Source organism: Mus caroli, chromosome 6, assembly GCF_900094665.2.
Source record: "Mus caroli chromosome 6, CAROLI_EIJ_v1.1, whole genome shotgun sequence".
NCBI classification, from domain to species: domain Eukaryota; kingdom Metazoa; phylum Chordata; class Mammalia; order Rodentia; family Muridae; genus Mus; species Mus caroli.
This window is the reverse complement of record NC_034575.1, coordinates 78,700,077-78,722,622: the sequence shown is the minus strand read 5'-3', so window position 1 is coordinate 78,722,622 and position 22,546 is coordinate 78,700,077. Positions and strand designations below refer to the sequence as shown.

Sequence of the window (22,546 nt, the reverse complement as noted above, 5' to 3'; positions counted from 1 at the left end):
TTCTTTCTTTCTCTCTCTCTCTCTCTCTCTCTCTCTCTCTCTCTCTCTCTTTCTTTCTTTCTTTTCTTTCTGCAAAGCCCTGAAACACCAGCCCAGAGATGGCCCCAGCCACAAGTGGGTGAGTCCTCCTACATCAATCACTAATTAAGAAAATGCCCCATACATATACCTACTGCCCACCTTATGGTGACATTTTCTCAGTTGAGGCTCTCTTCTCTATAATGACTGCAGCTTGAGTCAAGCTGGCATAAAACTAGCTGGGACAGTATAAGTGCCTGGGGCTGGTGTCATGTACACCCACAATGTGTGTACCTAGAGCCCGTGGAGGCCAGAAGTGGGTGCTGAATCCCCTGAAATGAGTTACAGGTGGTTGTGATCTGTCAAGTAGGAATCCAGGGATGAAAGGCAGGCAATCAACTACAGAATTCCGCACTGGGAAAGAGGAAGTTGGCTACTTCCTCCAGAGTGCCAGAAAGTTCCTGGCACTAAATGACAGAAAAAAAAATCTTCATGCAGAAGTTATTTAAGGAGTGTGGCGTGAAACCTTGGGAAGAAATGGAATAATAATAGCACCTTTCTCCCTAGGGCCTAGTGAAGATTAATGGGGGCAAATGTGCTAAGCCTTTAAAAGGGTGAGTGGAGCTTAGAAAACAAATGGGATGTTTGCCATTGGGATGCTGATCATGTAAAACTCACATGCAGATTACATAAGAATATGCAGTGCAGGAGCTGCAGTGACTATGGCTAATGTAGAGGTTGGATTTCGTTTAGCTGAACCAAGAGCATGGACACAACCCCATGACCAGGGCCAGCAGAAGCCAGTCAGTGTGACAGCACGGGGCCGTTCCATATCCATATTGGATTAGCAGACATAGCAGAGGGGGCTTTGGAACGATTGGATTGTACACTTCTTAGAACATTAATCTCAGATAAATTTCTTGGTCATCCAGTAAGACATGATGATAGAGCCTGTGAATAAGGAACACATAATGATAGTAAAATTCAAGTCCTTATAGGTGAGTACTTATCTGGCATGTTCCACTATGCTATAAAGATCATGATGTGAGCCGGGCATGATGGCGCATGCCTTTAATCCCAGCACTCGGGAGGCAGAGGCAGGTGGATTTCTGAGTTCGAGGCCAGCCTGGTCTACAAAGTGAGTTCCAGGAAGCCAGGGATACAAAGAGAAACCCTGCCTCGAACCCCCACTCCCCCCAAAAAAGATCATGACGTGAGATAGCCTGTTATTGATCAATCATTAGCAATTATTCAGGGTTTAGTGTGTTTTTCAGTGGAAGTTGTTCTTGGTTGTGTGTGTGTGGTGTACCCACGTGTGTATGTTCCTGTTTGTATTCATCAGTGTGCATGCACTTGAATGTGTCTAAGTGTCTTCTTCTGCTCCTGTCCTCATTGGGCTGAGGCAGGATCTCTCACTGAAGCAGGAATTCAGTGATTCAGTGAATGGTTGGTCAGAAAGCATTAGTGATCATCCTGTCTCTGCCTGGGTTCCAGGGACACAGACACACACTACCATGCTTGGCTTTGTACATAGGTGCTGGGGAACTGAATGCTTGTGCTTTTCAGTGGGTTCATACTGATATCTGTATTGTTCAGGATAACATCTGTAGGGCCCTGCTTTCTCTGGCGGGCGTGTTAGTCTCATGACTCCTTATCTCATGGAGTCAGCTTTCTCTGGCAGCAACAGTGCTACCCATAAGATCCAGCAGCTTCTTCAAGACTTCCTCAGGGGAAAAGGATGAAATAAAAGCATCTTTTCCACAGAGCCAGTTCTTAGAGCACCAGCTGTCCAGGCAGCAGTTCTTCCTGGAGACAAATCTGAAAATGTCTACTCGCTACCCCTGTTCACTTTTCATCATTACGATGTTGTGGAAAAAAAGCAATCTGGAAGGATTTAGAAAGATTACATGGTTCAGTTTCAGAGGTTTTATTCAATGGTTGACTGGTTCCATTACTGTGGCCTTAGGTGAGGCTGAGCATCATGGCAGATAGGGTACCAGAGAGCAAACCAGCTCATCTCATGGGATAGGAAGCAGAGGGAGAGGCAGGAAGTGGCCAGGACAAAGTATTCCGAGGACCCACTGCTGCCTGGTGACCAACTTCCTTCAAGCTACGTCTCTTTACTCTAACTTGCCAATATTTCTCATAATGCTATCACTAGGTAGGGACCAAGATTTCAAACTTGAGCCTTATCTCTACTCTATCCCTTGGTGTTGAAATTGCTGATGGAGTCACCACTGTTTTTATAGCTACAGAATTACCATCCCCACCATGAAGACACCTACTCTGACAACTGGCTTGCTGTGCTCATGCAGCCATATGATGGTGACTGAGCCATGACCAACAGTACCAGCCTGCTTGTTACATACCTCCAGTACTCTGTGATGTGACTTAGGATTGAAGTCACCTTCCATACTAATACCAATGGCATCTTCAATGTCTCTTTCTGAGGATGAGAGTGTAGAAGGGAGGGCCACTTTGTCCCTTTTTTATGTGATAAGACATTGAGCATCATCCGAATCAAAAGTGATTTCTAAGAAAGAATTTAAACAACAGCAGAAAGTGCTGGTTTAAGTCTTCAACTCTAAGGATGCACCTACCCCGGCAGAGATTTGATATGCCAGGGTGGGGAGATATCCAGAGGGGACCTGATATTCTCAGAGGAGAAGGAGAGGGTGTATAGGGGCTGGGTTCCTATGAGGGGTGATGGAGGGGGACAACATTTGGCATGCAAATGAATGAATGAATGAATGAAGACCAAAAAAAATAAAAAATAAAAAAAACCAAACCAAAATACAAAATGAGTCTACATTGTCCTGAATGTGGGAGGTGTGTCAGGAGAATGTCTGAGATGGGGGTAGGAGCTACTCCTGCTGACGGTGCTTTCTCAGGTCCCGCCGCTAAAGAGGTTGATTAAGCCAATGCAAGCACAGATACAGCACCCATCCTACAACAAAACACACAAGGATCCAATTTTGTAGCAAATTATGGGCAGTTTTTAAGTGAAGCTGTTAGCACAAATTGCTGGCAAGTTTCAGGACTTGCGTGTGGAACATTTGCAGCGGAAAAGGAAATAACGTCGAGTCTCTAAGCTCTCTGTTGTAAACGGAAAGGTACAATGTGTTTACAGGAGCCTATTTAACACTGGGAATGAAAAAGACTTATTATTAACTCTCGGCAGAAGGTCAGGGATGGCTCCTGAGCTATCTAATCTAATAGCTCCAGGGAGAGGAGACTATGTGGGGACATAGTACCACAAGGATTACTGTGCGCCCTAGTACAATATCCTTGGGAACTCTTTTTTAAAAATTTATTTTAGACATAGTCTGGTGTAGCCCAGGTTGACCTCCAGCTTGCTATGTAACCACAGATGACCTCAAACTCTTGATCCTCCTGCCTTCATCTCCAGGATGTGGGCATTGTTCCCCACAAAGCCCAGGTTATGAGGCTCTAGAGACTGAAGCCAGGGCTTTGTGCGTGCTAGGCAAGCACACTAGCAGCTGAGCTACATTCTCAACACTTATTTGTTTTACACACACACACACACACACACACACACACACACACACACACACACTTATTTTTCTGTATTTGTATGCACACATGCTCCTGTGCATACAATGATCATGCCACAGCATCCGTGTGTGATCAGAGAACAAACTGAAGAGTTGGTTTCTGTTTCCACATGTGGTTTCTGGGGATAGAATTCAGATCGTCAGTCTTGGTGGTGGGTGGCTTTACCTGTGGAGCTCCCTGCTTTGTTCCATTCTTTTGTTTTGTTTTGTTTTTTTGAGACAGGGTTTCTCTGTACAGCCCTGGCTGTCCTGGAACTCACTCTGTAGACCAGGCTGGCCTCGAACTCAGAAATCCGCCTGCCTCTGCCTCCCAAGTGCTGGGATTAAAGGCTTGTTCCATTCTTTATAGTGCGTTTCAGGAGCCTCAGAGAATGGGTATCTTCAGAACCATGGCACACGCTTCTCAAAGCCTGGTCCCAGAATCAGAATCAGTTCTATGGTTTGTCAGAGTTTGGAGGTCCCTTTCGGAGCCTGCTGACTCACAGTGTCCAGGGAATCTACACTAGTCTACGCTCACAGAGTGTGGTGTAACCTCTGGCCACAGCCGCAGTAGACCTCACTCTCTGCTTCTCAGAAAATTGAAACAATCATCTGGGAGGCTTTTCTGAGAGTTTGCTGTGGAGCTGCTTTCACCCTTTGTTTCCTCTGTTCCCTCTGCGCTCTGCATAGCAGCATCCTGCCTTCGCAGAAACGCTTGGCCAAGAGTTCTTGTCTTTCCCTCCTGTAAACTCAACTGCTGTCTCTAGAGTCATCCCCACAGGCAAGGAAGCAAGTTCAAGACTTGACCAGCAAACGCAAATTAAAAACCCTTCCTTGGTTCCACACTCCCTCTAGCTACTGTGCTATTTTCAAACAATTCTCTATTTTCTTTCTTTCTTTATTGCTAAGATATGGCCTTGCTATTTTTGCTCTGTTTGACCTAGAACTCACAATATCGACCAGGTTGACCTTAAACTCACAGAGTTTGAGAGTCCACAGAGAGCCTCCAGGTGTTGGGATTAAAGGCGTGTGCTTCCACACCCAGTTATATTCTTTTTATTTTAAGATTTAATTTTAATATTTGAGATTTTATTTTAATTACAACATTTCCCTCTTCCCTTTCCTCCCTCCAGACCTTCCCATATGCACCTCTCAGATCTCCTTCATATCTGTGGTCTCTTTTTTCACAATTGTTATTGTATGCACGTATGTATTTGTGTGTGTGTTTATATATATATATATATATATATATATATATATATATATATATATATGTATCTCTAATTATAACATGTTGAGGCCATAATATAATGTTACTTGTGTGTATGTTTTTAGAGCTGGCCATTTGATACTGGACAACCAATTGGTGTGTTCTTCCCTGGGGTGGACCACCTCTTTAGCTCCCAGATTTACTCAGTTGCCTGTAATTCTTTGTGTAGGGTTGAGGCCTTGTGGACTTTTCTTTGTTCAGTTTAACCTGTTGGTGCCCTTGTTCACCTCATGTTGGTGGTCATGTAGGTGAGACTTTATGGGTGCAGCTTCTGGTGTTACTAGGGGGCACAATCTCACAGCAAAGTCTCTGATCCTCTGGCTCTTACACATCTTTCTGCTCCCTCTTCTGAATGTTTCCTGAGTCTTAGGTAAAGGAGTATTTTATAGATGTATACATTGGGACTGGGATCTATAACAATGGATATCGATTGGTTTTGGTTTTCCGTAGTGGTCTCTGTCTGTTGCAAACAGAGATTTCCTTGACGAGGGATGAAGACGATACCTTATCAATCTACACTTTGGAGAACAGGGGGAGTCTGGATGCGGGTTTTATTTTAAATTATATGTATATGTGTATTGGTAATGGTACATGGATACAATGCAGGAGGCCAGGATACCTGATTCCCCGGGAGCTGGAATTATAGACCACTTTGAGCTGCTTGACAGGTGCTGGGACCTGAGCCTGTGTCCTGTGCAAGAGCAATACACTCCTAAGGGCTAAGTCATCACTCCTGCTCCGAAATACCATATTCTTCATTCTCTCCTAAACTAGGAATTCTGCAGGTTTGAGTCTGTATTTCTTTCTGTTTACATATATTTTTAACTTTATGTATGTAAGTGTTTGTACCATGTGCATTCTGTGCCTGTAGAAGCCAGAAGGGGCTATGGGAGCCTCTGGCACTGGGGTCACAGATATCTGAGTTGTCATGTGGATTCTGGAGTTGAACCCAGTTTCTTTGCAAGAACAGCTCGTGCTCTAGACCACTGAGACATCTGTCAGTCCAGCCCTGGGTCTGTCTTTCTTTACCAGGTACTCTTTCTTCCACTGTCCATGATCTGCTTCTATCTCCTGCTTCCATCTCCACAGCCTTATCAAGTTTAGCTCTCACAGGGTCCCCAATGGAGGAACTAGAGAAAGTACCCAAGGAGCTGAAGGGGTTTGCAATTCCAAAGGAGAAACAACAATATGAACCAAACAGTACCCCTAAAGGTCCCAGCACCAACCAAAGAGTGCACATGGAGGGACCCATGGCTCCAGTTGCATATGTAGCAGAGGGTGGCCTTGTTGGTCATCAATGGGAGGAAAGGCCCTTGGTTCTGTGAAGGCTCTATGCCCCAGTGTAGGGGAATGCCAGGGCCAGGAAACAGGAATGGGTGGGTTGGTGAGCAGGGGGAGGGGGAGGGGATAGGGGGTATTCCGAGGGGGAAATTAGGAAAGGGGGTAACATTTGAAATGTAAACAAAGAAAGTATCTAATAAAAAAGACATTAAAAAAAGAAATAGTTGGGCAGTGGTGGCACATGCCTTTAATCCCAGCACCTGGGAGGCAGAGGCAGGCAGATTTCTGAGTTTGAGGCCAGCCTGGTTTATAGATTGAGTTCCAGGACATCCAGGACTATACAGAGAAACCCTTCCTCAAAAAAAAAAAAAAAAAAGAATATCCTTAAATAAATGTAGCTATGAAAAGATAAAGTATTCTAAAAAAAAAACCCCTTAGTTTTGTGAATATGGATAAAAATATTAAGAAACTTTGTTCCTTAATTCAGTTATAAGAAACTTTTTTAAAGTTTAGAGAAATTTGGGCATGTGAATCTATGTTTTCACATAAATTTTATTATAGTTAAAGACAGATTCAGTATTTCCAATCAAAATTCAACACAATAAAGATGTCCTAAAAGTGAAAAAAAAAAAAAAAGCCTAGCTCTGATGTTTTCTCCCTGGCACTTTCTGTTTCCCTGCTGGCTCTAGTTGTCAGCCCTCACGCCCAGAGCTTTCTGGAAACACATCCTTTCATTGCATTGCAAGACATAACATTCCCTCCTTTTGCTTCTCAGATCTCTAATGCTGTGACCCTTTAATTCAGTTCTTCATGTTGTTTTAACCCCCAACCATGAAATTATTTTTGTTGCTACTTCAAAACTGTAATTTTGCTACAGTTATGAATCACAATGTAAATAGTTGTGATTTCCAATGGTTTTGGCGACTCCTGTGAAAGGGTTTCCCAGAGGGGTTAACGAGGCACCGGTTGAGAAATGCTGCTCTAGTGGATCTGACTCTTCTCTACTCGGTTATTAGGATTTGCTGGTCACTATCATCACTCATGCCTAAAGCATCAACTGTCATCTGTAATTGACTTGTTGATTGCTGCTCTTACACTGCTCACTAAACTGTAGTCCAGCATCTCCAACTCTTCCTTGGTAGTTCCTCTGATGTCTCATTATTATCTTACTTTTGATTCGCTTAAGATCAATCTTATGTTTCTCAACCTTCCTACAGCATTACTATCCTAATGTTTTCTGTTTCTAAGAATGGCTCCATCATTCAACTCTCTACACAAGAAATGTTAATTTTCCCTCTGGACTATCCTTCCTCCCTACAGACAGTATAGTCCCATTGCTGAACACTGAACCAAACTGCTTCTTAAGTCTGTCTGCTTTCCCCTATCTGTCCTCACTAATTTAGTTTGAGATGCTGATATAGTGAAAACAGATTTAAGGTCAGAAGGAATTAAGTTATATTAAAATGCCAAGGCTTAGGACATTGAGATGGTTAATCAGAGGGCTTACAACTAGGTATGGATAGCTAAGATGGCTGGTTAAGAGAAGAGACTGGGCTCTGAGGCAAATTAGCCAGTCTCTGCAGGTTCCTACTGGTTCCTGTGGAGCCTACCTTGAGGATCACTCATAAGGCATTGTTACCCTTTCTCATATCCTTGTACATAATGTAGCTAATTGCAGCAGACTGTGTTGTAAGCAGAGATGAATGGTTTCTAAAACTCCCCCACCAATCTGAAGGAGACCACTTCAAATTGCTTAAGTAAACAGGGAGTTAAAGATGCGGCAATCAAGGAACATTACAGCTACATCTTGGTAGCTGTGGTAGGACTTAGCTTCAGATACACAGTCAGTAAAGACAAGTTACATGTAGGTTAGTCATGTAAGTGGGTGGAGAAAGAGCGTGGTATGGTTACCAGGTAGTGGACTCAGCTGCATTTATGTCTAGCAGACCTAGCCAAGGCCAACGAATGGCAAACCAAGCCAAGCTCAAGAAATTCAACAGGGCCACCTAGCCATTCCGTTGACAGGGGGAACAATCACATGATCATCTCCCCAGTTGGGTAAGGGGGCATGTGCAGAGTGAGTAGGCTCTCCATTGGCTTGGCTTGCAATATTCCTAAGAACAAACCAATCTTGATAGAAACACTCTGGTCTTTGTCCAGTTTTTGTTAGAAGGCCTATGAAAAGTCCCTAGGAACTGTAACTGGCCATGGGAGTCTGCGCTGGTTAGTTTTACTTACTTACTTATTTTGAGAGAAAAATTTGACACAAATGAGAGTGATCTGGGAAGAGAGAACCACAGTTAAGGAATTGACACCATTAGATTGTCTGGTGGGCATGTATGTGGGGCATTTTCTTGATTGATGATTAATGTAGGACGGCTCAGCCCATGGGCAGGTGCCAGCCATGGGCTGCATAAGAAAGCAAGCTGAGCAAGCCAGTGTTCCTGCACTGCATTGGTCCTACTGTGATCAGGACGTATAGGCCTAAACAAACCCTTTCCTCCCCAAGTTACTTTTGGTCATGGCCTTACTTATCACAGTAATAAAAACCTAATGAGGACACAGTCTTAGTTATTCCTGATTTTGATTTCTTAGATTGTGTGTGTGCTCATATGCATTATCACAGCATGTAAATGTGTACGTAGGTCAGAAGACAGCTTGCATATATCAGTTCTTGCTTACCACATGGGTTCCAGTAATTGAACTCAGGTCTGCCTTGCTAATAGCAAGTATCTTTACATACTGATCCATCTTATGGACCCTTTCATGCTTTTTAGTGCCTTTGCCTTCACTTGGTCAGGTCTCCTGTCTACATTTTTACTTCAGTTCCTCTCAGATTGACTGTTGATGACTGTTGATTGGCCTGTACCTTCGTCCCTGGGTCAGGCCCAGCTAGAGATGCCCTATCACTTTCAGAGGTCAGCATTATTCCTATATCCCCTAATTGGTCTCTGTCACCAGTGTGGCCTTTTCTAAAAGTAGATCACTGTTGTTGGCTCCTGAGTCTTTTGATGACATCCTTTGCTTTAAGACTAAAGACCCAAATTGTTTTCTGGTTTCTATTGCTGTGACCGAACATCATGACCAAAAAACAAGTTGGAGAGGAAAGGGTTTATTCAGCTTCCACTTCCACATTGTTGTTCATTGAAGGAACTCAGGACAGGAACTCAAACAGGGCAGGAACCCAGAAGCAGAGGTCACGGAGGGGTGCTGCTTACCGGACTGCTCAGCCTGCTTTTTAATAAAACCCAGGACCACCAGTCCAGAGGTGGCACCACTCACAATGGACTGGGCCTTGCCCATTGATCACTAATTGAGAAATGTCCCTACAGATGGATCTCATGGAGGCATTTCCTCACCTGAGGCTCCTTTCTCTCAGATGACTGTAACTTGTGTCGGGTTGACACACAAAACCAACCAGGCCACATTAACCTGGAAGCTGTTTCCCATGGGAACCTGGGCTTTTTTCACGAATGTTGCAGCCTGATGCTTAGCACACATCTTGCTGTACCATGGGCCTAAGACTGAAAGGGTGAGGGCCAGGTGTCCTCTGACTAAAAGGAACTCCCTATTTTTGGTCACAATGACCTTTGCAGTTATTTCTAGAGGGTCGAAATGCTAGTTTTACCCTTCTGTTAGTGAACAAGTAATGATCTGTAAGGGGAACATTTATACAGGTTTGGTAAGTGTTTGTTGCCAGGGTGAGTTCCAGGACATGTCACAATTATCCTTGTTGTCATTGTGCAGCCAAGTTCTGAAGTACAGCTTTGATGCTATTCTTGTTGTGAGCACCATTATCTGAAGAGGGATGATGCTGGGGACAGTTGAGGTTTATAGTCTTTTTTATTTACTTGTAAAAAGGAAATGTGCCCTACTCCAACTGCATTTGTCTTGGTTATTTTTTATTGTTTTCTCTTCTTCACTGTCCTCATAAGCAACATAGTTGTGATATATAGACCTTCCCCTTGCTTGGACACGAATCTAAGTTTAGTGTAGGTGGAAAGCTATAAATAACTGACATGGTCATAAAACTGGATGGAGTGTTGGGATGGTACAAAAATGAAACACCTGTGGTGGTTTTAATAATGAATATCCCCTGTGGGCTCACATGCTTGAACACTGGTTCCCAGGTTGGTCTTGCTGTCTGAGGCTGTGGAGTCTTGAACAACTTGAGGCTGTCTGGAGGAAGCACACTGGGGTGGGCTTTTAGGGTTTACAACCTCACCTCACTTCCTGGTCACTATGTTTGCTTCATGTTTGTGGTTGAAGACTTGATCTTTCAGCTGCCTAGTGCCATAATTTCCCTGCCATGATGGGTTTTCCCTCTGGAGCCTTAAACCAAAATAAATGCTCTCTTCCATAAGTTGCTTTGGTCATGGTGTTTTATTACAGCAACAAAAATATACCTTAATACACTATAAAAGGCACTGAGAATTGTTATAGAGTTTAGGGAAGCCAAACAATTCCGTTTTGAGTTAGATATACTTTGAAGATTGGGGTCTCTCATAGTTCGTGGCTATAGTGTTTGTCTGGGAATCTAGAAAGTGGAGATCGCACCTCTATTTTGATTTTGTAAACCTTCAGAAAGGAAGGCTAAAATAGGGTGCATGGGTGTAGGACCATCCACTGGATGATGGTAATCCTCTCAGGGGCCACATCCTCAAAATAAAAGAATAATTTATCAGCCACCAGTAGCTCCTTAATAAGGCATGGGGGCTGGTGATTATTGACTCCATCTATGCTGGAATTTTAGCTAGCTTGATCTTGTGCAGATAGCCACAGCTGATGTGAGTTTATGAATGTGTGATAGTCATGTCATGCCCAGAGGACAGCAATTCTTAGTATTCCTTCCCATCCCGTGACTATTAAGTCCTTTCTACCCTCTTTTCTAAGATGTTCTCAGTCTTGGTCAGGAGGAGAGGATGCTAGAGTGTCCCATCAGGACTGAGCACTCTGACGCTTATTCTGTGAAGGACTGTTGTGATGGAGTTAACTGATGTGGGCAAACCCACTTTAGCCATTTCCTGGACTGGGGTTCAAGGCTGAATAAAAAGGAGAAAGTGAACTGAGCACTGGCCTTCATTGATTTTGCTTTCTGGCTACAGATGCAGTGTGACCAGCTTCCTCAAGCTCCTGTCACCAGCCAGGACTTCCCCACCCTGATGGACTACACCCTTGAACTGTCTGTCAAAATAGATCCTTCCTCCTGTAAGCTGCACTCCTCAGGGTGTTTTATCACTGCAACAGGAAAGTTAATACTACTACTGGAGCAGACCCTCAAAGTCATCCTTGCTCAGCTGCCTCTTTTAAGTGTTGGAACGAACACCAAAGCCCTGTCCTTGAAATCAGTTTAGAAAGTAATTGGGAACAGGGGTAGGGTTGAGTGAGATTGGAGTTACGGGAGGGATTGAAAATGGAGGGATGTGTGGGTGGTGTCATGGGTGGATGGGAGATGTGCTGATCTCTCTCTCTCTCTCTCTCTCTCTCTCTCTCTCTCTCTCTCTGGTCATATTATAAGGGCATCAACCCTACCATAAAGGCAGCTTATTTATACTGTCACATGACCAGGGGCTAGTTACAACAAACGAACTGGGACTCAGATATACCCAGTTCTCTATTGGAGATAGGGAAGGTGACATTTCAGCAAGGAGAAGTTAGGAAGGGTGTTTCAGGGACAGGAGCTGGATTAAAGTGTGGAGAACATAATGAACTGGAAATTAAAAGGGGTTCTTGGATGAGTGGTCCTCCCTTGGAGTGTGGCTGACTCACCAAAATATGTACTCTTAGAGAAAACTGACTCACCCTCTCCCAACACCTGTCAGCTGCCAATAGCTCCTGGGATAAGAGTAGGACTTCAGTATGGACATAAACTTGGGTGGCTGGGGAAGGCTGGTGGATCTAGGAAGTGCTGGATATGGGAAGGGTGAGTACGGTCAAAACACGTACACATGTTTCAAATATCTAATAAAATATTTTGGAAATTAAAAACCAAAATTAAAAAGGTGGAAAAGAAAAGAAGGAGATGCAGTGCAAAGAGCCCAGGCTTGACCCTGAGTAGACTCGGAGCTAGCCAAAGAGGCAGCACCAGTATTTGCCTCTGATGTCCTCTGTCACTTCTTGCTCATTAGCAATCTTTTCTCTTCCCAAGCTGTGCTGCTTGAGGGGGAAGCCAGGGTGACATCTGTGACCCTCTGGGCCATGAAGCTGCAGATCTTCAGCCTCTTTCCCTCTCCTCTGCTCTCCTGAACTGGGTAGAAATAAGCAGGGGTGTTTTAGATTATTGGCTGTGGGATCAGATGCTCCATTTACCCTGGAAGATGGAGAGGGACATTCTCCTTGTGTCCCCATCTCATCCATCCGCGCTCAAGGCCCTGAATGAACTATCACTCTGGCATTCAGCACTGAGGAGGTCTGATCACTCTTGTACCAAAAGGATTGAAGGAGCCCCAGGGAACATATTACCAAGCCCTGCTATGACTACTGGGATGAATATTCCTAAGATGCCTGCCACACATTGCTGGAAAAAATGGGAACATCTTTGTGTCTCAATATTTGTTTCCTATGCCTTGTCTTATCTGCTGACCTATAACCAAGGCATTGCTATTGCTTAGTCAAGGGCCGTGTCTTTCTATGGAGAAGAGTGAACACACCCCTCTGCCATGAATCCAGTGGTCTTGTCTAAAGCTTTAAATCACGGGGGTGCCTGAGAGAAAGTATGATTTTCTTCCAGAAACTGTTTCCTGGCAGCCAGGCTGCTTCTTCTGGGGCTCATCTACCGCTTGCTGTGTTTGGAAGACCTCAGGCTTCTCACCCCTCTCTTAGAAACAATCCACTGCCTCTCCTTTTGTTAGACAGCATAGGGTTAATGATTGTTTTAGAGGAAAGTCATATGTGTGCCCTCCCCCCATCCTGCAGAGAGAATGTGAGAGGTGAAGATCTTGAAAGGGACTTGTGGATCCCTTGAAGCTCGTCCAGGGACCTGTTTCTAAGATGCCTTAGTTTACAAAGGAGCATCTTCGTTGCTCATTTCAGATAACTTATTGGGCAGCTGTCTCTGTTTTCCTCTTGCCCTCTCTTTGCCACTGCAAGTGTGTTTGCAGCATCTCATGGCTCCCGTGGTGGCGCTGCCTGTGGGAGGTGGCCCAGCAGTGGGGAGCAGGTTGCCAGTGCTCACAGTGATTACCACTGATGCTTCCAGTCTGCAGGGGTTTCCTGCCATGTTTGCAAATGCAGAGGTCTCTGTGCAGTTGTGCAGCTGTATAGCACAGGTCTACCTGGAGAAAAATATGGGTGAGGAGTGCCATCGGCTGACAGCCCCTCCTACCAGCCCAGGTGTAGCATTTTGGGTCTGTCATTCATGTATGGACCCCTTCTTCCCCTAGGCAGGGACTGAACATGTTCGGTGCCAGCTTGACCATTTCACAGCAGTAAATCCCTAAGACAGTCCCCAACTGGGTGTGCTATTTGGGGAGGTTGTAGAACCTTTGAGAGGTGGGGCCCTGCTAGAGTACGTACATCACTGGGGGGGTGGGACATCATGGATTCTAACCCTCTGGAACTATTAGTCCATATAATAGTCCCAAATGAACTTTTTGTTCTACCTTGCTCATGGTGTTTTATTACAACAACAGAGAAGTAACTAACGAGAAGGGGGAGAGAAACCCAGGTCATGCAGAGACTGCTCAAGAGAAGTTCACATTTGCTTTAGCAGAAATGGTCAAGCTGGCACCGAACATGTTCAGTGCATTTCATCCTTTTGGCTGTGAAATTTTCGAGAGTTCCCATCACTGTCCCATCCCACACCCAGCAGGGTTCCTGTTCCCTAGAGAGGAGACAGAAGCATGAGATAGCCAAAGCATACTTTATTTCCAGGATCCCAGGCCCCAAACACAGATGCTTCAGAAATGACCCCTCTCTATGGCCATTCTTTTCTCCAGGCCTGTGTCCTCTCCTTTCCCAGAATTCCACCCAGCCCTTTGTCTCAGCAATCTGCTGAAGGGCTCAGGGTGTTCCTCCCACCAAGGTCCTTCCACAGCCTTCAGTTTCATTGAATATGGGGCAGACTTCAGAGCTCCTCTCCAAGCAAGAACAGTGGCAGGAGGAGGCCTGGCCAAACAAGAGCGATGACACTGGGATCCCACAGGTTGGAGGGAATGCAGGAAGGATGGCTCCAGGATGTCTCCCAGCCTATCGATACCGGAAGGTACATCAAGAAAACTCAGGAGATAAACACAGGGTGACACATTTCAATAAGAGACCCATGCACGGAGCACAAATCACAGTGTTCTCACAAACAGGAATTGACGACATTTTTACAAGTTAAATGGTCTTTGGAGCAGGGGCAATGGGAAGATTGCTGGTCCTCTCTGAGGGATGCTTCGCATATCCATGAAGCCCGGTCCACCTCATCTTCACTCATACTACACATGGAGTGAAATTTCTCATATCAGTTCTTTAGGTTCCCAGGGCTGACTGGTGGCTCCCTTCAGAGTTACCTCAGAGACCTGCCATTTCAGAAGCTCTCTGAAAGCCCCACCCCTTGGCTGGAGTCCCCAAGTTGAAAGTCAGTTTTTAAAATCTTAGGAGGAATCTGCTTCTCAATGCCTCCATGCCTGGTGAGCAGGCTGGCGTCATCAGGAATAGCAGGCACAAGAATCTCCTCAGGGTGGAAGGAGCTGTGTGTCCTCAGTTTGGGCAAAGTCCAGAGCAGGCACTCCATAAATCCTTGCAAACTTTACCCTAACCATCTCTTCTGTAGATGAGATACCTCTCCATGCTGGGTGTTTTCTTCTTTTTATAGCCATATTTTTTCCATCCCTATATAGCAAGATTCCTTCTTGGAAGTGTAATATACAACTTGGGTATTGGCTTTTGTTGTTCTTACACTATTTTCAACTCATAGGTTGTCATTCAGTGGCCTTTGCTTAGTTTATTAAAATTTCCCATAATTCTCTGCAGAGTATGCTTCTCATTTCTTCCCCTGCCCCTCCCCCAGCTTATATTATTTCCATATAATGCTTGCCTTCTCCAGGTATGCTGATGCCCTCGAAGGGCTAGACCCAACAAGGCTGGCAAAAGTTATAAATCCTGGTGGTGGGTGGTCTTGCTCTTCCTGACATGCTGGATGGAGCTTTTGTGCATCCAGTTACCTGAACCATGAAGAGATTCATGGATGTCACATGAAGCTTTGGTTTCCAGCCACATCTGAGAGACAGAAAGAAAGCACATGATCCCCTTCTGGGGATCCTGAAGCCGTATCAGGATGTGACACTTTCAGTTCTTGGCTCTTGGCAGACTAAGTGTCCATTTGGATTGGTGGATCCTTCAACTTCTTATAGACAGAGATCATCAAAGTGGAGCAAGGAGGGCAAGGTTTAGAGTCTGAAGAGAAGAGGCAAGGCTCCTCTTTCCAAGAGTGTAGCTGCAGAGGGCAGCCTCCCTCCTCTACACCGTGTGCAGCAAAAAGTGAAGACAAAGACTCGATTGGTCAGAGCAGGAAGTCCACACACTTGTCCCTCTCAATGCTGTTCTCAGAACTGGGTTGTAGCCTGCTGGAGACATCCAAGTTTTTTCTGAGAAGTCCTCTGCTCTGTCAAAGAGAAGAACTTTCCTGGAGAAGGAAGTTGTGGAGCAGGGCTTTTGGATCAATGGGAGCATATTTACACACACCCATCTCTAGGGACTGACAGCCCTTGTATTTTTGATGCTGCCATTGCTTTTCTTTTTATTTAGTGTGTGTGTGTGTGTGAGAGTGTGTGTGAGTGTGTGTGTGAGAGAGTGTGTGAGTGTGTGTGTGTGAGTGTGTGTGTGTGAGAGTGTGTGTGTATGTGTGAGAGAGTGTGTGTGTGTGTGTGTGTGTGTGTGAGAGAGAGAGAGAGAGAGAGAGAGAGAGAGAGAGAGAGAGAATGAAGTATATACATCATTAAACCAGGAAACACTAAGACTCAAAGAAACACTTAGAGTATTTGGTTCAGCTCTGCTGCTTTACAAAGAAGGAAAAGAGTCTCAGATAGGCTAAGCCTGGCGTGGATCTCCTGACTCTTGGTTAGAACATCAGCTGGCTTGTGTAGACATATTCAGTCAGAGTTGGTTGTACTGGGGACACAATGCAGAAGAATCCAATATTGTCAATCCCATGATGTTTAAATGAACAGAGACATCAAGATGTCACAATGATAGGTGTCCTCCATTCATGTGTGCTTAGGTGGGGATAGAGCTTTCCTTAGGATTTAGGTGGCATCTTCTTTTGCTCACACCATCCTGTGGAAGGCTGGAGTGGTGTGAGCTAGTCTGCACATGTCTGAGAATGACTTCGCTGAAGAAAGACAGATGCTCCAGGCAAATAGGTCTGCTGCCTTGCAGAATCCCTCCCCAGATAAGCACCTTGCATGCAGATGAAGTCATTTCAGGAATCATGGGATTAAACTTCAGGGGAAACTGAGGGTAGCCTTCTCATTTTATAGAAGTTTACTGATCTGCCTTGGGTCAACAGTGTGGAGGATGGTTGGCAAAGACAGGATGGAATCCAGATTGAATACAGCATGGAACGTTTTCCTTAAATCATTGTGACCTTTCCCCCAAAGCTCCAGTGTTAGGGTATTTCCAACAAATTCCAAATCAAAGACTTCCATGAATAAACGACACAAGATGGGCTAGTGGCTGTGCCCTGGAAATGTGCCTGCTGCTTAGGCCAGCATGTTAGAGTAGAAGCTGGAGCTTTCTGTCATGGTCTTCGAGTTGCTTCGAGAGGAGCCATTGGAGGTGAGATCCAAGGATGAAGGTGTGGCCTTGGGACCTTCCTCTGGCTCATCTTCATGGGCTCCCACCACAGTGGAGATGGTGGTCTCCAGGCGGCTGACCTTGTACACGCTGCTCTGGGTCTGGAGGTATCGGGTGGATTTCATTTCCAGCCCCTCATAATCACCAGCACTGATGAAAGGGCAGCAGCGAAAGGCATGCTTGAAGCCCAGACGGAACCTGGAGAGAAAGGATGGAGAGGTGAGTCCTGGGATTGCCTTCTTTAAGAAGGTGTTCCTTCCCACTGTGTCAGCTCCTCAACATGGGATCTACGCCGGCCTGATTCTGTGTCATTACAAGTTCAAATTAATTCACATCTGTATATGCTAAAGACAAGCTCCCCTCATGGGTAGCTGTCAAGGTGCAATAAAAGACTTTTTTGGGGGGCATGCCAGAATTTGGTTGTTTCCTCAGGCATGTAAACAAAAGACTTTGGGTTAACTGAACATCAACGAAAACAATGTAGGCATTTGTGTGTATTTACTGAGCTGGTTGCCAAGTGTTGTGGTTTGAATGAGAAATACCCCCCATTGTCTTGGGCATTTGGATATTTGGCCCCCTGTTGGTGGTGCTGTTTGGGTTAGACTTGGAAGATGTGGCCTTGCTGGAGAAAGTATGCCACTGGTTTGGAGACTTCAAAAGCCTCCATCATTCGGACTTATTTTCTGCTTCTGGTTTGTCATGGAGATGTGAGTTTCTAGCTGTCCCTGCCACCATGTCTACTTGTCTACTCCCTGCTGCCACAGTTCCCTGTCATGGTGGACTCTATTCCTCTGGAACCATAGATCTGTATAAATCCCTTCTCTCTCTCTCTCTCTCTCTCTCTCTCTCTGAGACAGGGTTTCTCTGTGTAGCCTTGGCTGTCCTGGAACTCACTTTGTAGACCAGGCTGGCCTCCAACTCAGAAATCTGCCTGCCTCTGCCTCCCAAGTGCTGAGATTGAAGGCATGCGCCACCACGCCTGGATAAATCCCTTCTCTTATAAGTTGCTTTGGCCATGGTGTCTTATTTCAGCAATAGAAAGGTAACTATCATACCAGGCCCACAGTACAAGTATGTATCAAGACTCAAGCCTTGACTGCCAGTGATGTTTTATTAGGGGGCCTCAGTTTCCTTACTGGTTAAACATGGAGAATAATCTTCACTTACAAAGGTGCTAGGACATTTAGCCAACATAACTTGAGCCATGTCATCAAGCTCTTAGAAGATGGATCTATGAGATGACAGATGGTGGGAGTAAGTTCAAGCGGGAGTCATTCATATACGCCCAATGCTTAAGTGTCTCTTTCTATCTCTCCCTCTTCTCTGCATCCTTTCCTTGATATGGGTTGAATGCTTCTTTGGGTGACAATTACACTGTAGCCTGGTGTCTCTGCCTGGTGCTGTCTAACTGGAAATCCTGGCTCCTTTGCTTACTCTGTGTTACTGGAAATGCAAGATGAGTCTTAGGAAGTAACCCCGATGAGAACAGTAGGGCGAGGAGAACATGTAGTGTGCAGGTTTGTCTACATGCAAGAGTCCCAACATGCCCCCAGCCCCACTAATGTAGTCTCTACGTTTTAAAAATCAGAAGACGAAACATTGGGAAGATGGCTCAACAGGTTCGAGGGCTTGCTTCACAAATGTGAGGGCCCAATTCATATCCACAGAACCCAGGTAAAAAGCCAGGTGTGTTTCTGCAGTACTTGTTTTCCCAGATGTGCGCGTGTGTGGTGGGATGTGGAGAGAGAGATCACCGTGACTTACTGGCTGCCAGCCTAGGTCTAGGTTCAGTGAAAGATCTGTCTCAAGGGAATAAGGTGGGGGATGATAGAGCAGGACGTCTGACGTCCTTCTCTGACCTCCACCTGCAAGCACAGATACCCATTCACACATACAAATTTGCACTTACATAAGAAAAAAAAATCAGGTCACCCATGAAATTAAAAATACCTGGTTTGTTTGTTTGTTTTGGAAAAGAAAACCATCCCAATCTGGGCTTACGCTGTTACAGAGCCCCGATGAGCATGGCTTGGAGTGTGTGGTTAGTTTACTGCAGACCCGCCACTCCCTCTTCATGCTGGGTGTGGCTTGGGTGCGGGAGCACAGTCTACTCACCTGTCATTGAGGCAGCAGTAGATGATGGGGTTGTACATGGTAGAACTCATGGCCAGCCACATGCTGGCCAGGTAGACCTGCTGGATGAACTTCTTAAGGTAGAGATCTGGGTTGATGTAGGGCAGGAGGAAGAAGATGTGGAAGGGCAGCCAGCAGATGGCGAAGGTACACACAACCACGATCATCATTTTGACCACCTGGGGAGAGGGCACAGTAGGCAAGCCTGTCAACTCTGTGTGTCACTGTACAGTGTGGGTGGGAATGGAGGTGTTTATAACACTGCCTTCTAAGGAGGCCGAAAGACCTTTAACACCCAGGCTTAAGGGTCCTGGTTACAGTTCTCAGAGTGTGGCCCACGACTTCCATCATTGCTACGCCCAAGGACTTGTTAGAAATTAAAGGTTCCTGGACCAATTCATATAAACTTACAGCCGAGGGTGGAGCAGGACTGTAGTATGCTGTTATGTGACATGCTGGGCAATGTGTAGAGAAACCAGGGGAGAGAGTGAGACATTTATGAGTTCTCAGGAGGGAAGGCACAGGGAAGGCAGCAGAGGGCTGGGCCAGGGGAGGAAGGGAGCTGGGGAAAGGTGTCTCTGGAGACTGAAGCAGAGGAAGGAGAAGGGGGAACATTGGAGAGTTTCTGTAAGGGCATATCCTGTGTTTAAAGGGGGTTGGAGAAAAGTCTGTGGGACCCAGAAGCCTGAATGTTCATGAGGTCAATGTCAGACCTCATCATATGCTGAATCTCAGCAGCCAGTGACATGTGGTAAGTGACAGTATTAGGTCACAGGCCTTTGGGTAGCAGTCAGACACTGAGAGCAAAGCTTTATAGACAGGATTAAAGAGAGGGCCTGGCACTCCCTTGCCTTTCTACTGTGTGAGCCATGAGTAGGAAGTGCCAAACATGGACTCTGCCTTGGTTTTGGAAACTTGGCTTATAGAGCCACGAAGGCCAATTTCTCTTGTTTATAAATTCCCAGTCCAAGGTACTTTGTGTATGCATGTGTATATGTGTAAAACTCGTATGTATGTGTATGTATGTATATATATATATGTATATATATATAGGTGTATGCATATGTGTGTATGAATATTATACATGTGTATGAATTTGTGTATATTTGTATCTGCATATTTTCACATGTGTTATGTATATGAATATGTATGGGCATATGTGTATATGTATATATGTATGTTAGTGTGTATATGAGTGTCTGCATATGAAGGATTGTGTGAATACACATGAGTGTGTGTGTATATATATATATATATATATATTTGTATCTGTGTATAAGTATGTGTATGAGTGTGTGTATTTGAGTATACATGTTTGTATATGAGTATGTACACACGTGATATATATATATGTGTGTGTGTGTATGGATTTATATGTATGAGTGTACTTAGAAATGTATGGGCATATATGTGTATAATGTTTGTGAGTATATGTGTATGAGCATTTATATGGGTATGTGTAATACTTGTATGGGTGTTTATGTGTGTGTATGTGTATGGGTGTCTCTGTGTGTGTACATATGGATGAGTGTTTGTGTGTATATCTGTATATGTGTGCATATGTGTATGAGTATATGTGTGTGTATGAGTGGGTTTTTGTGTATATATACATGTGTATGAATGTTTGTGTGTGTGTATGGGTATCTATATATGGATGTATAAACATATATAAGTATTGATATATATGTATATGAATATGATGTGTGTATGTATATGGATGACTGTGTATGATTACTTTTGTATGTATATAATTATGTGTATATATGAGAGTTTGTACATGTGTTTGACTGTATATGAGTGTGTACATGTACATGTGGACATGAAGGAAGACCCTGCTTTCCTTTTTAGTTTCTGAGGTCCAGAGATGCTTTACGGCTTCTGCCTTTGGGGCCTCAAGCCTCCCACACTGTCAGTGCCAGGGCAAGCTATGCTTGTTTGGCTTTTGCTCACCTTGCGCTTTGCAGAGACTTGCTCATGGTAACGGTCAGAGGAGTCACCAGGGATCTCACTGGCCCACAGTGTAATCCCTACCACAGTGTATGCATAGCCAATCACCAGCAGAGGCAGGAAGTAGATCAGTACAGTCACACAGATGTGGTACCTGTGAGGTAGACAGAGGAGTCAGTCTTAGCAACAGCAGCAATTACAGTCTGTGGCCACTTTATCAGCCTTGGTCATCATACAGGGAGGAATACCATCCACCATTCACAATGAATGGGTTATGGGCATGAGAAAACAAGCGGATTTAATTTATATTCTTCATGTGGACTTTCCCTGTGTTCATAACGTTTCTTGTTTTTGTGAGCAAATATTCTTGTCACAGGAAGCAGCTTAGTGGAGGAAGCGTTTATTTTGGCTTACATTTTGAAGGGATACAGTCCATCAGGGCAGGATGGCAAGCATGGCAGCAGGAGAGGCAGCTGCTCACACTGTTTCCTGGAGTCAGGAAGCAGAGGAAAGAACTGAGCCTGGGCTGTAAAACTGGCTAGCTCCTAGCATCTCCCTTCCCCCAGTAAGGCTCCATCTTTTAAGGATACACAACCTTCCAAAGATAGCACCACCAGCTGGGGACCAACTACAAACGTGTGAGCCTGTGGGGGACATTTCACATTCAAACTACAGCAGCAGCCGAGGTTGGAGGATGGTCTGGAGGTCCTGGTCTTTCTGCCTCTGCCTCCAGAGTGCAGGGACTGGGGCTGTAAGTGCACACCACACCTTCCTGGCCCAGAACCAAGTTTTCACCACTGGGGAAAAGCCACCCACAGACCTGTTTTCCCCCACTTTCTTACAGCCAAAGCTGGCTCTCACTTTTCAGTAGGAAGCCCATGTAGGCACCCCCTTTCTGCTTTACCAGTACCGCACTTGCTTTCAATCATTTGTTTGTTTGTTTGGTTTTGGTTTTTTGAGACAGGGTTTCTCTGTATAGCCTTGGCTGTCCTGGAACTCAATCATTTCTTTGTAAATCTCCACAGTACTGCCACATCTCCAGCCTTCTATGAATATGAAAAATCGGAACTTTGAATATACTTGAGGAGTCCTGAGCTGTGAGGCAGAACCGTAGCACATCTCTATGTAGGCAGGCAGATCCCAGCTCCTTGGGCTATCAGGGTCCCCAGGGTAGTAGTCACCTCTTCCTATAGCCTCCACAGTGGTGACTATGTGTGGTGTGCCCGGTTTGTTTTTAGTTCTTCCTTTAGGTTTCTGTGCTGACCATACTTGCAAACAAAGCATTTAGAGATGTCAGGAATGGACAGAACCAGAGGACACTCCCATGGCCCCTTCCTGAAAGAACAGCTCTGTCCCCTGTTGATTGATTGATAATTACCCAATGACCCAACACTCAGGTTATGCCTTGACAGGTTACTGCCTTGTGGTGCTCTTTGGGATTGTCTGTCAAGGGATGCATGAAATCTTATGTTGGATCTACTGTTGTCTATTTGATGCCCCATTTGGCTCCACATGCTCCTCACAGTTGGCCCTAGAATCCCCTAGAGGAATTGCATGATTGCAG

The 22,546-nt window shown here is 45.0% G+C and overlaps 1 protein-coding gene across 1 annotated transcript in view; it reads right to left on the bottom strand.

Annotated features, from left to right (window-relative positions):
• Positions 1–13,965: 13,965 nt before the first annotated feature.
• Tacr1 (tachykinin receptor 1) overlaps positions 13,966–22,546 on the bottom strand; it is a 155,929-nt gene continuing 147,348 nt past the window's right edge. Inside the window, exons 4-6 of the mRNA XM_021165090.1 lie at positions 20,986–21,136; positions 19,018–19,214; positions 13,966–17,100 (exon numbers count right to left, since the gene is read on the bottom strand). Coding sequence (XP_021020749.1) covers positions 16,809–17,100; positions 19,018–19,214; positions 20,986–21,136 — 640 coding nt within the window. The 3' untranslated portion in view covers positions 13,966–16,808. The remainder of the gene's footprint in view (positions 17,101–19,017; positions 19,215–20,985; positions 21,137–22,546) is intronic.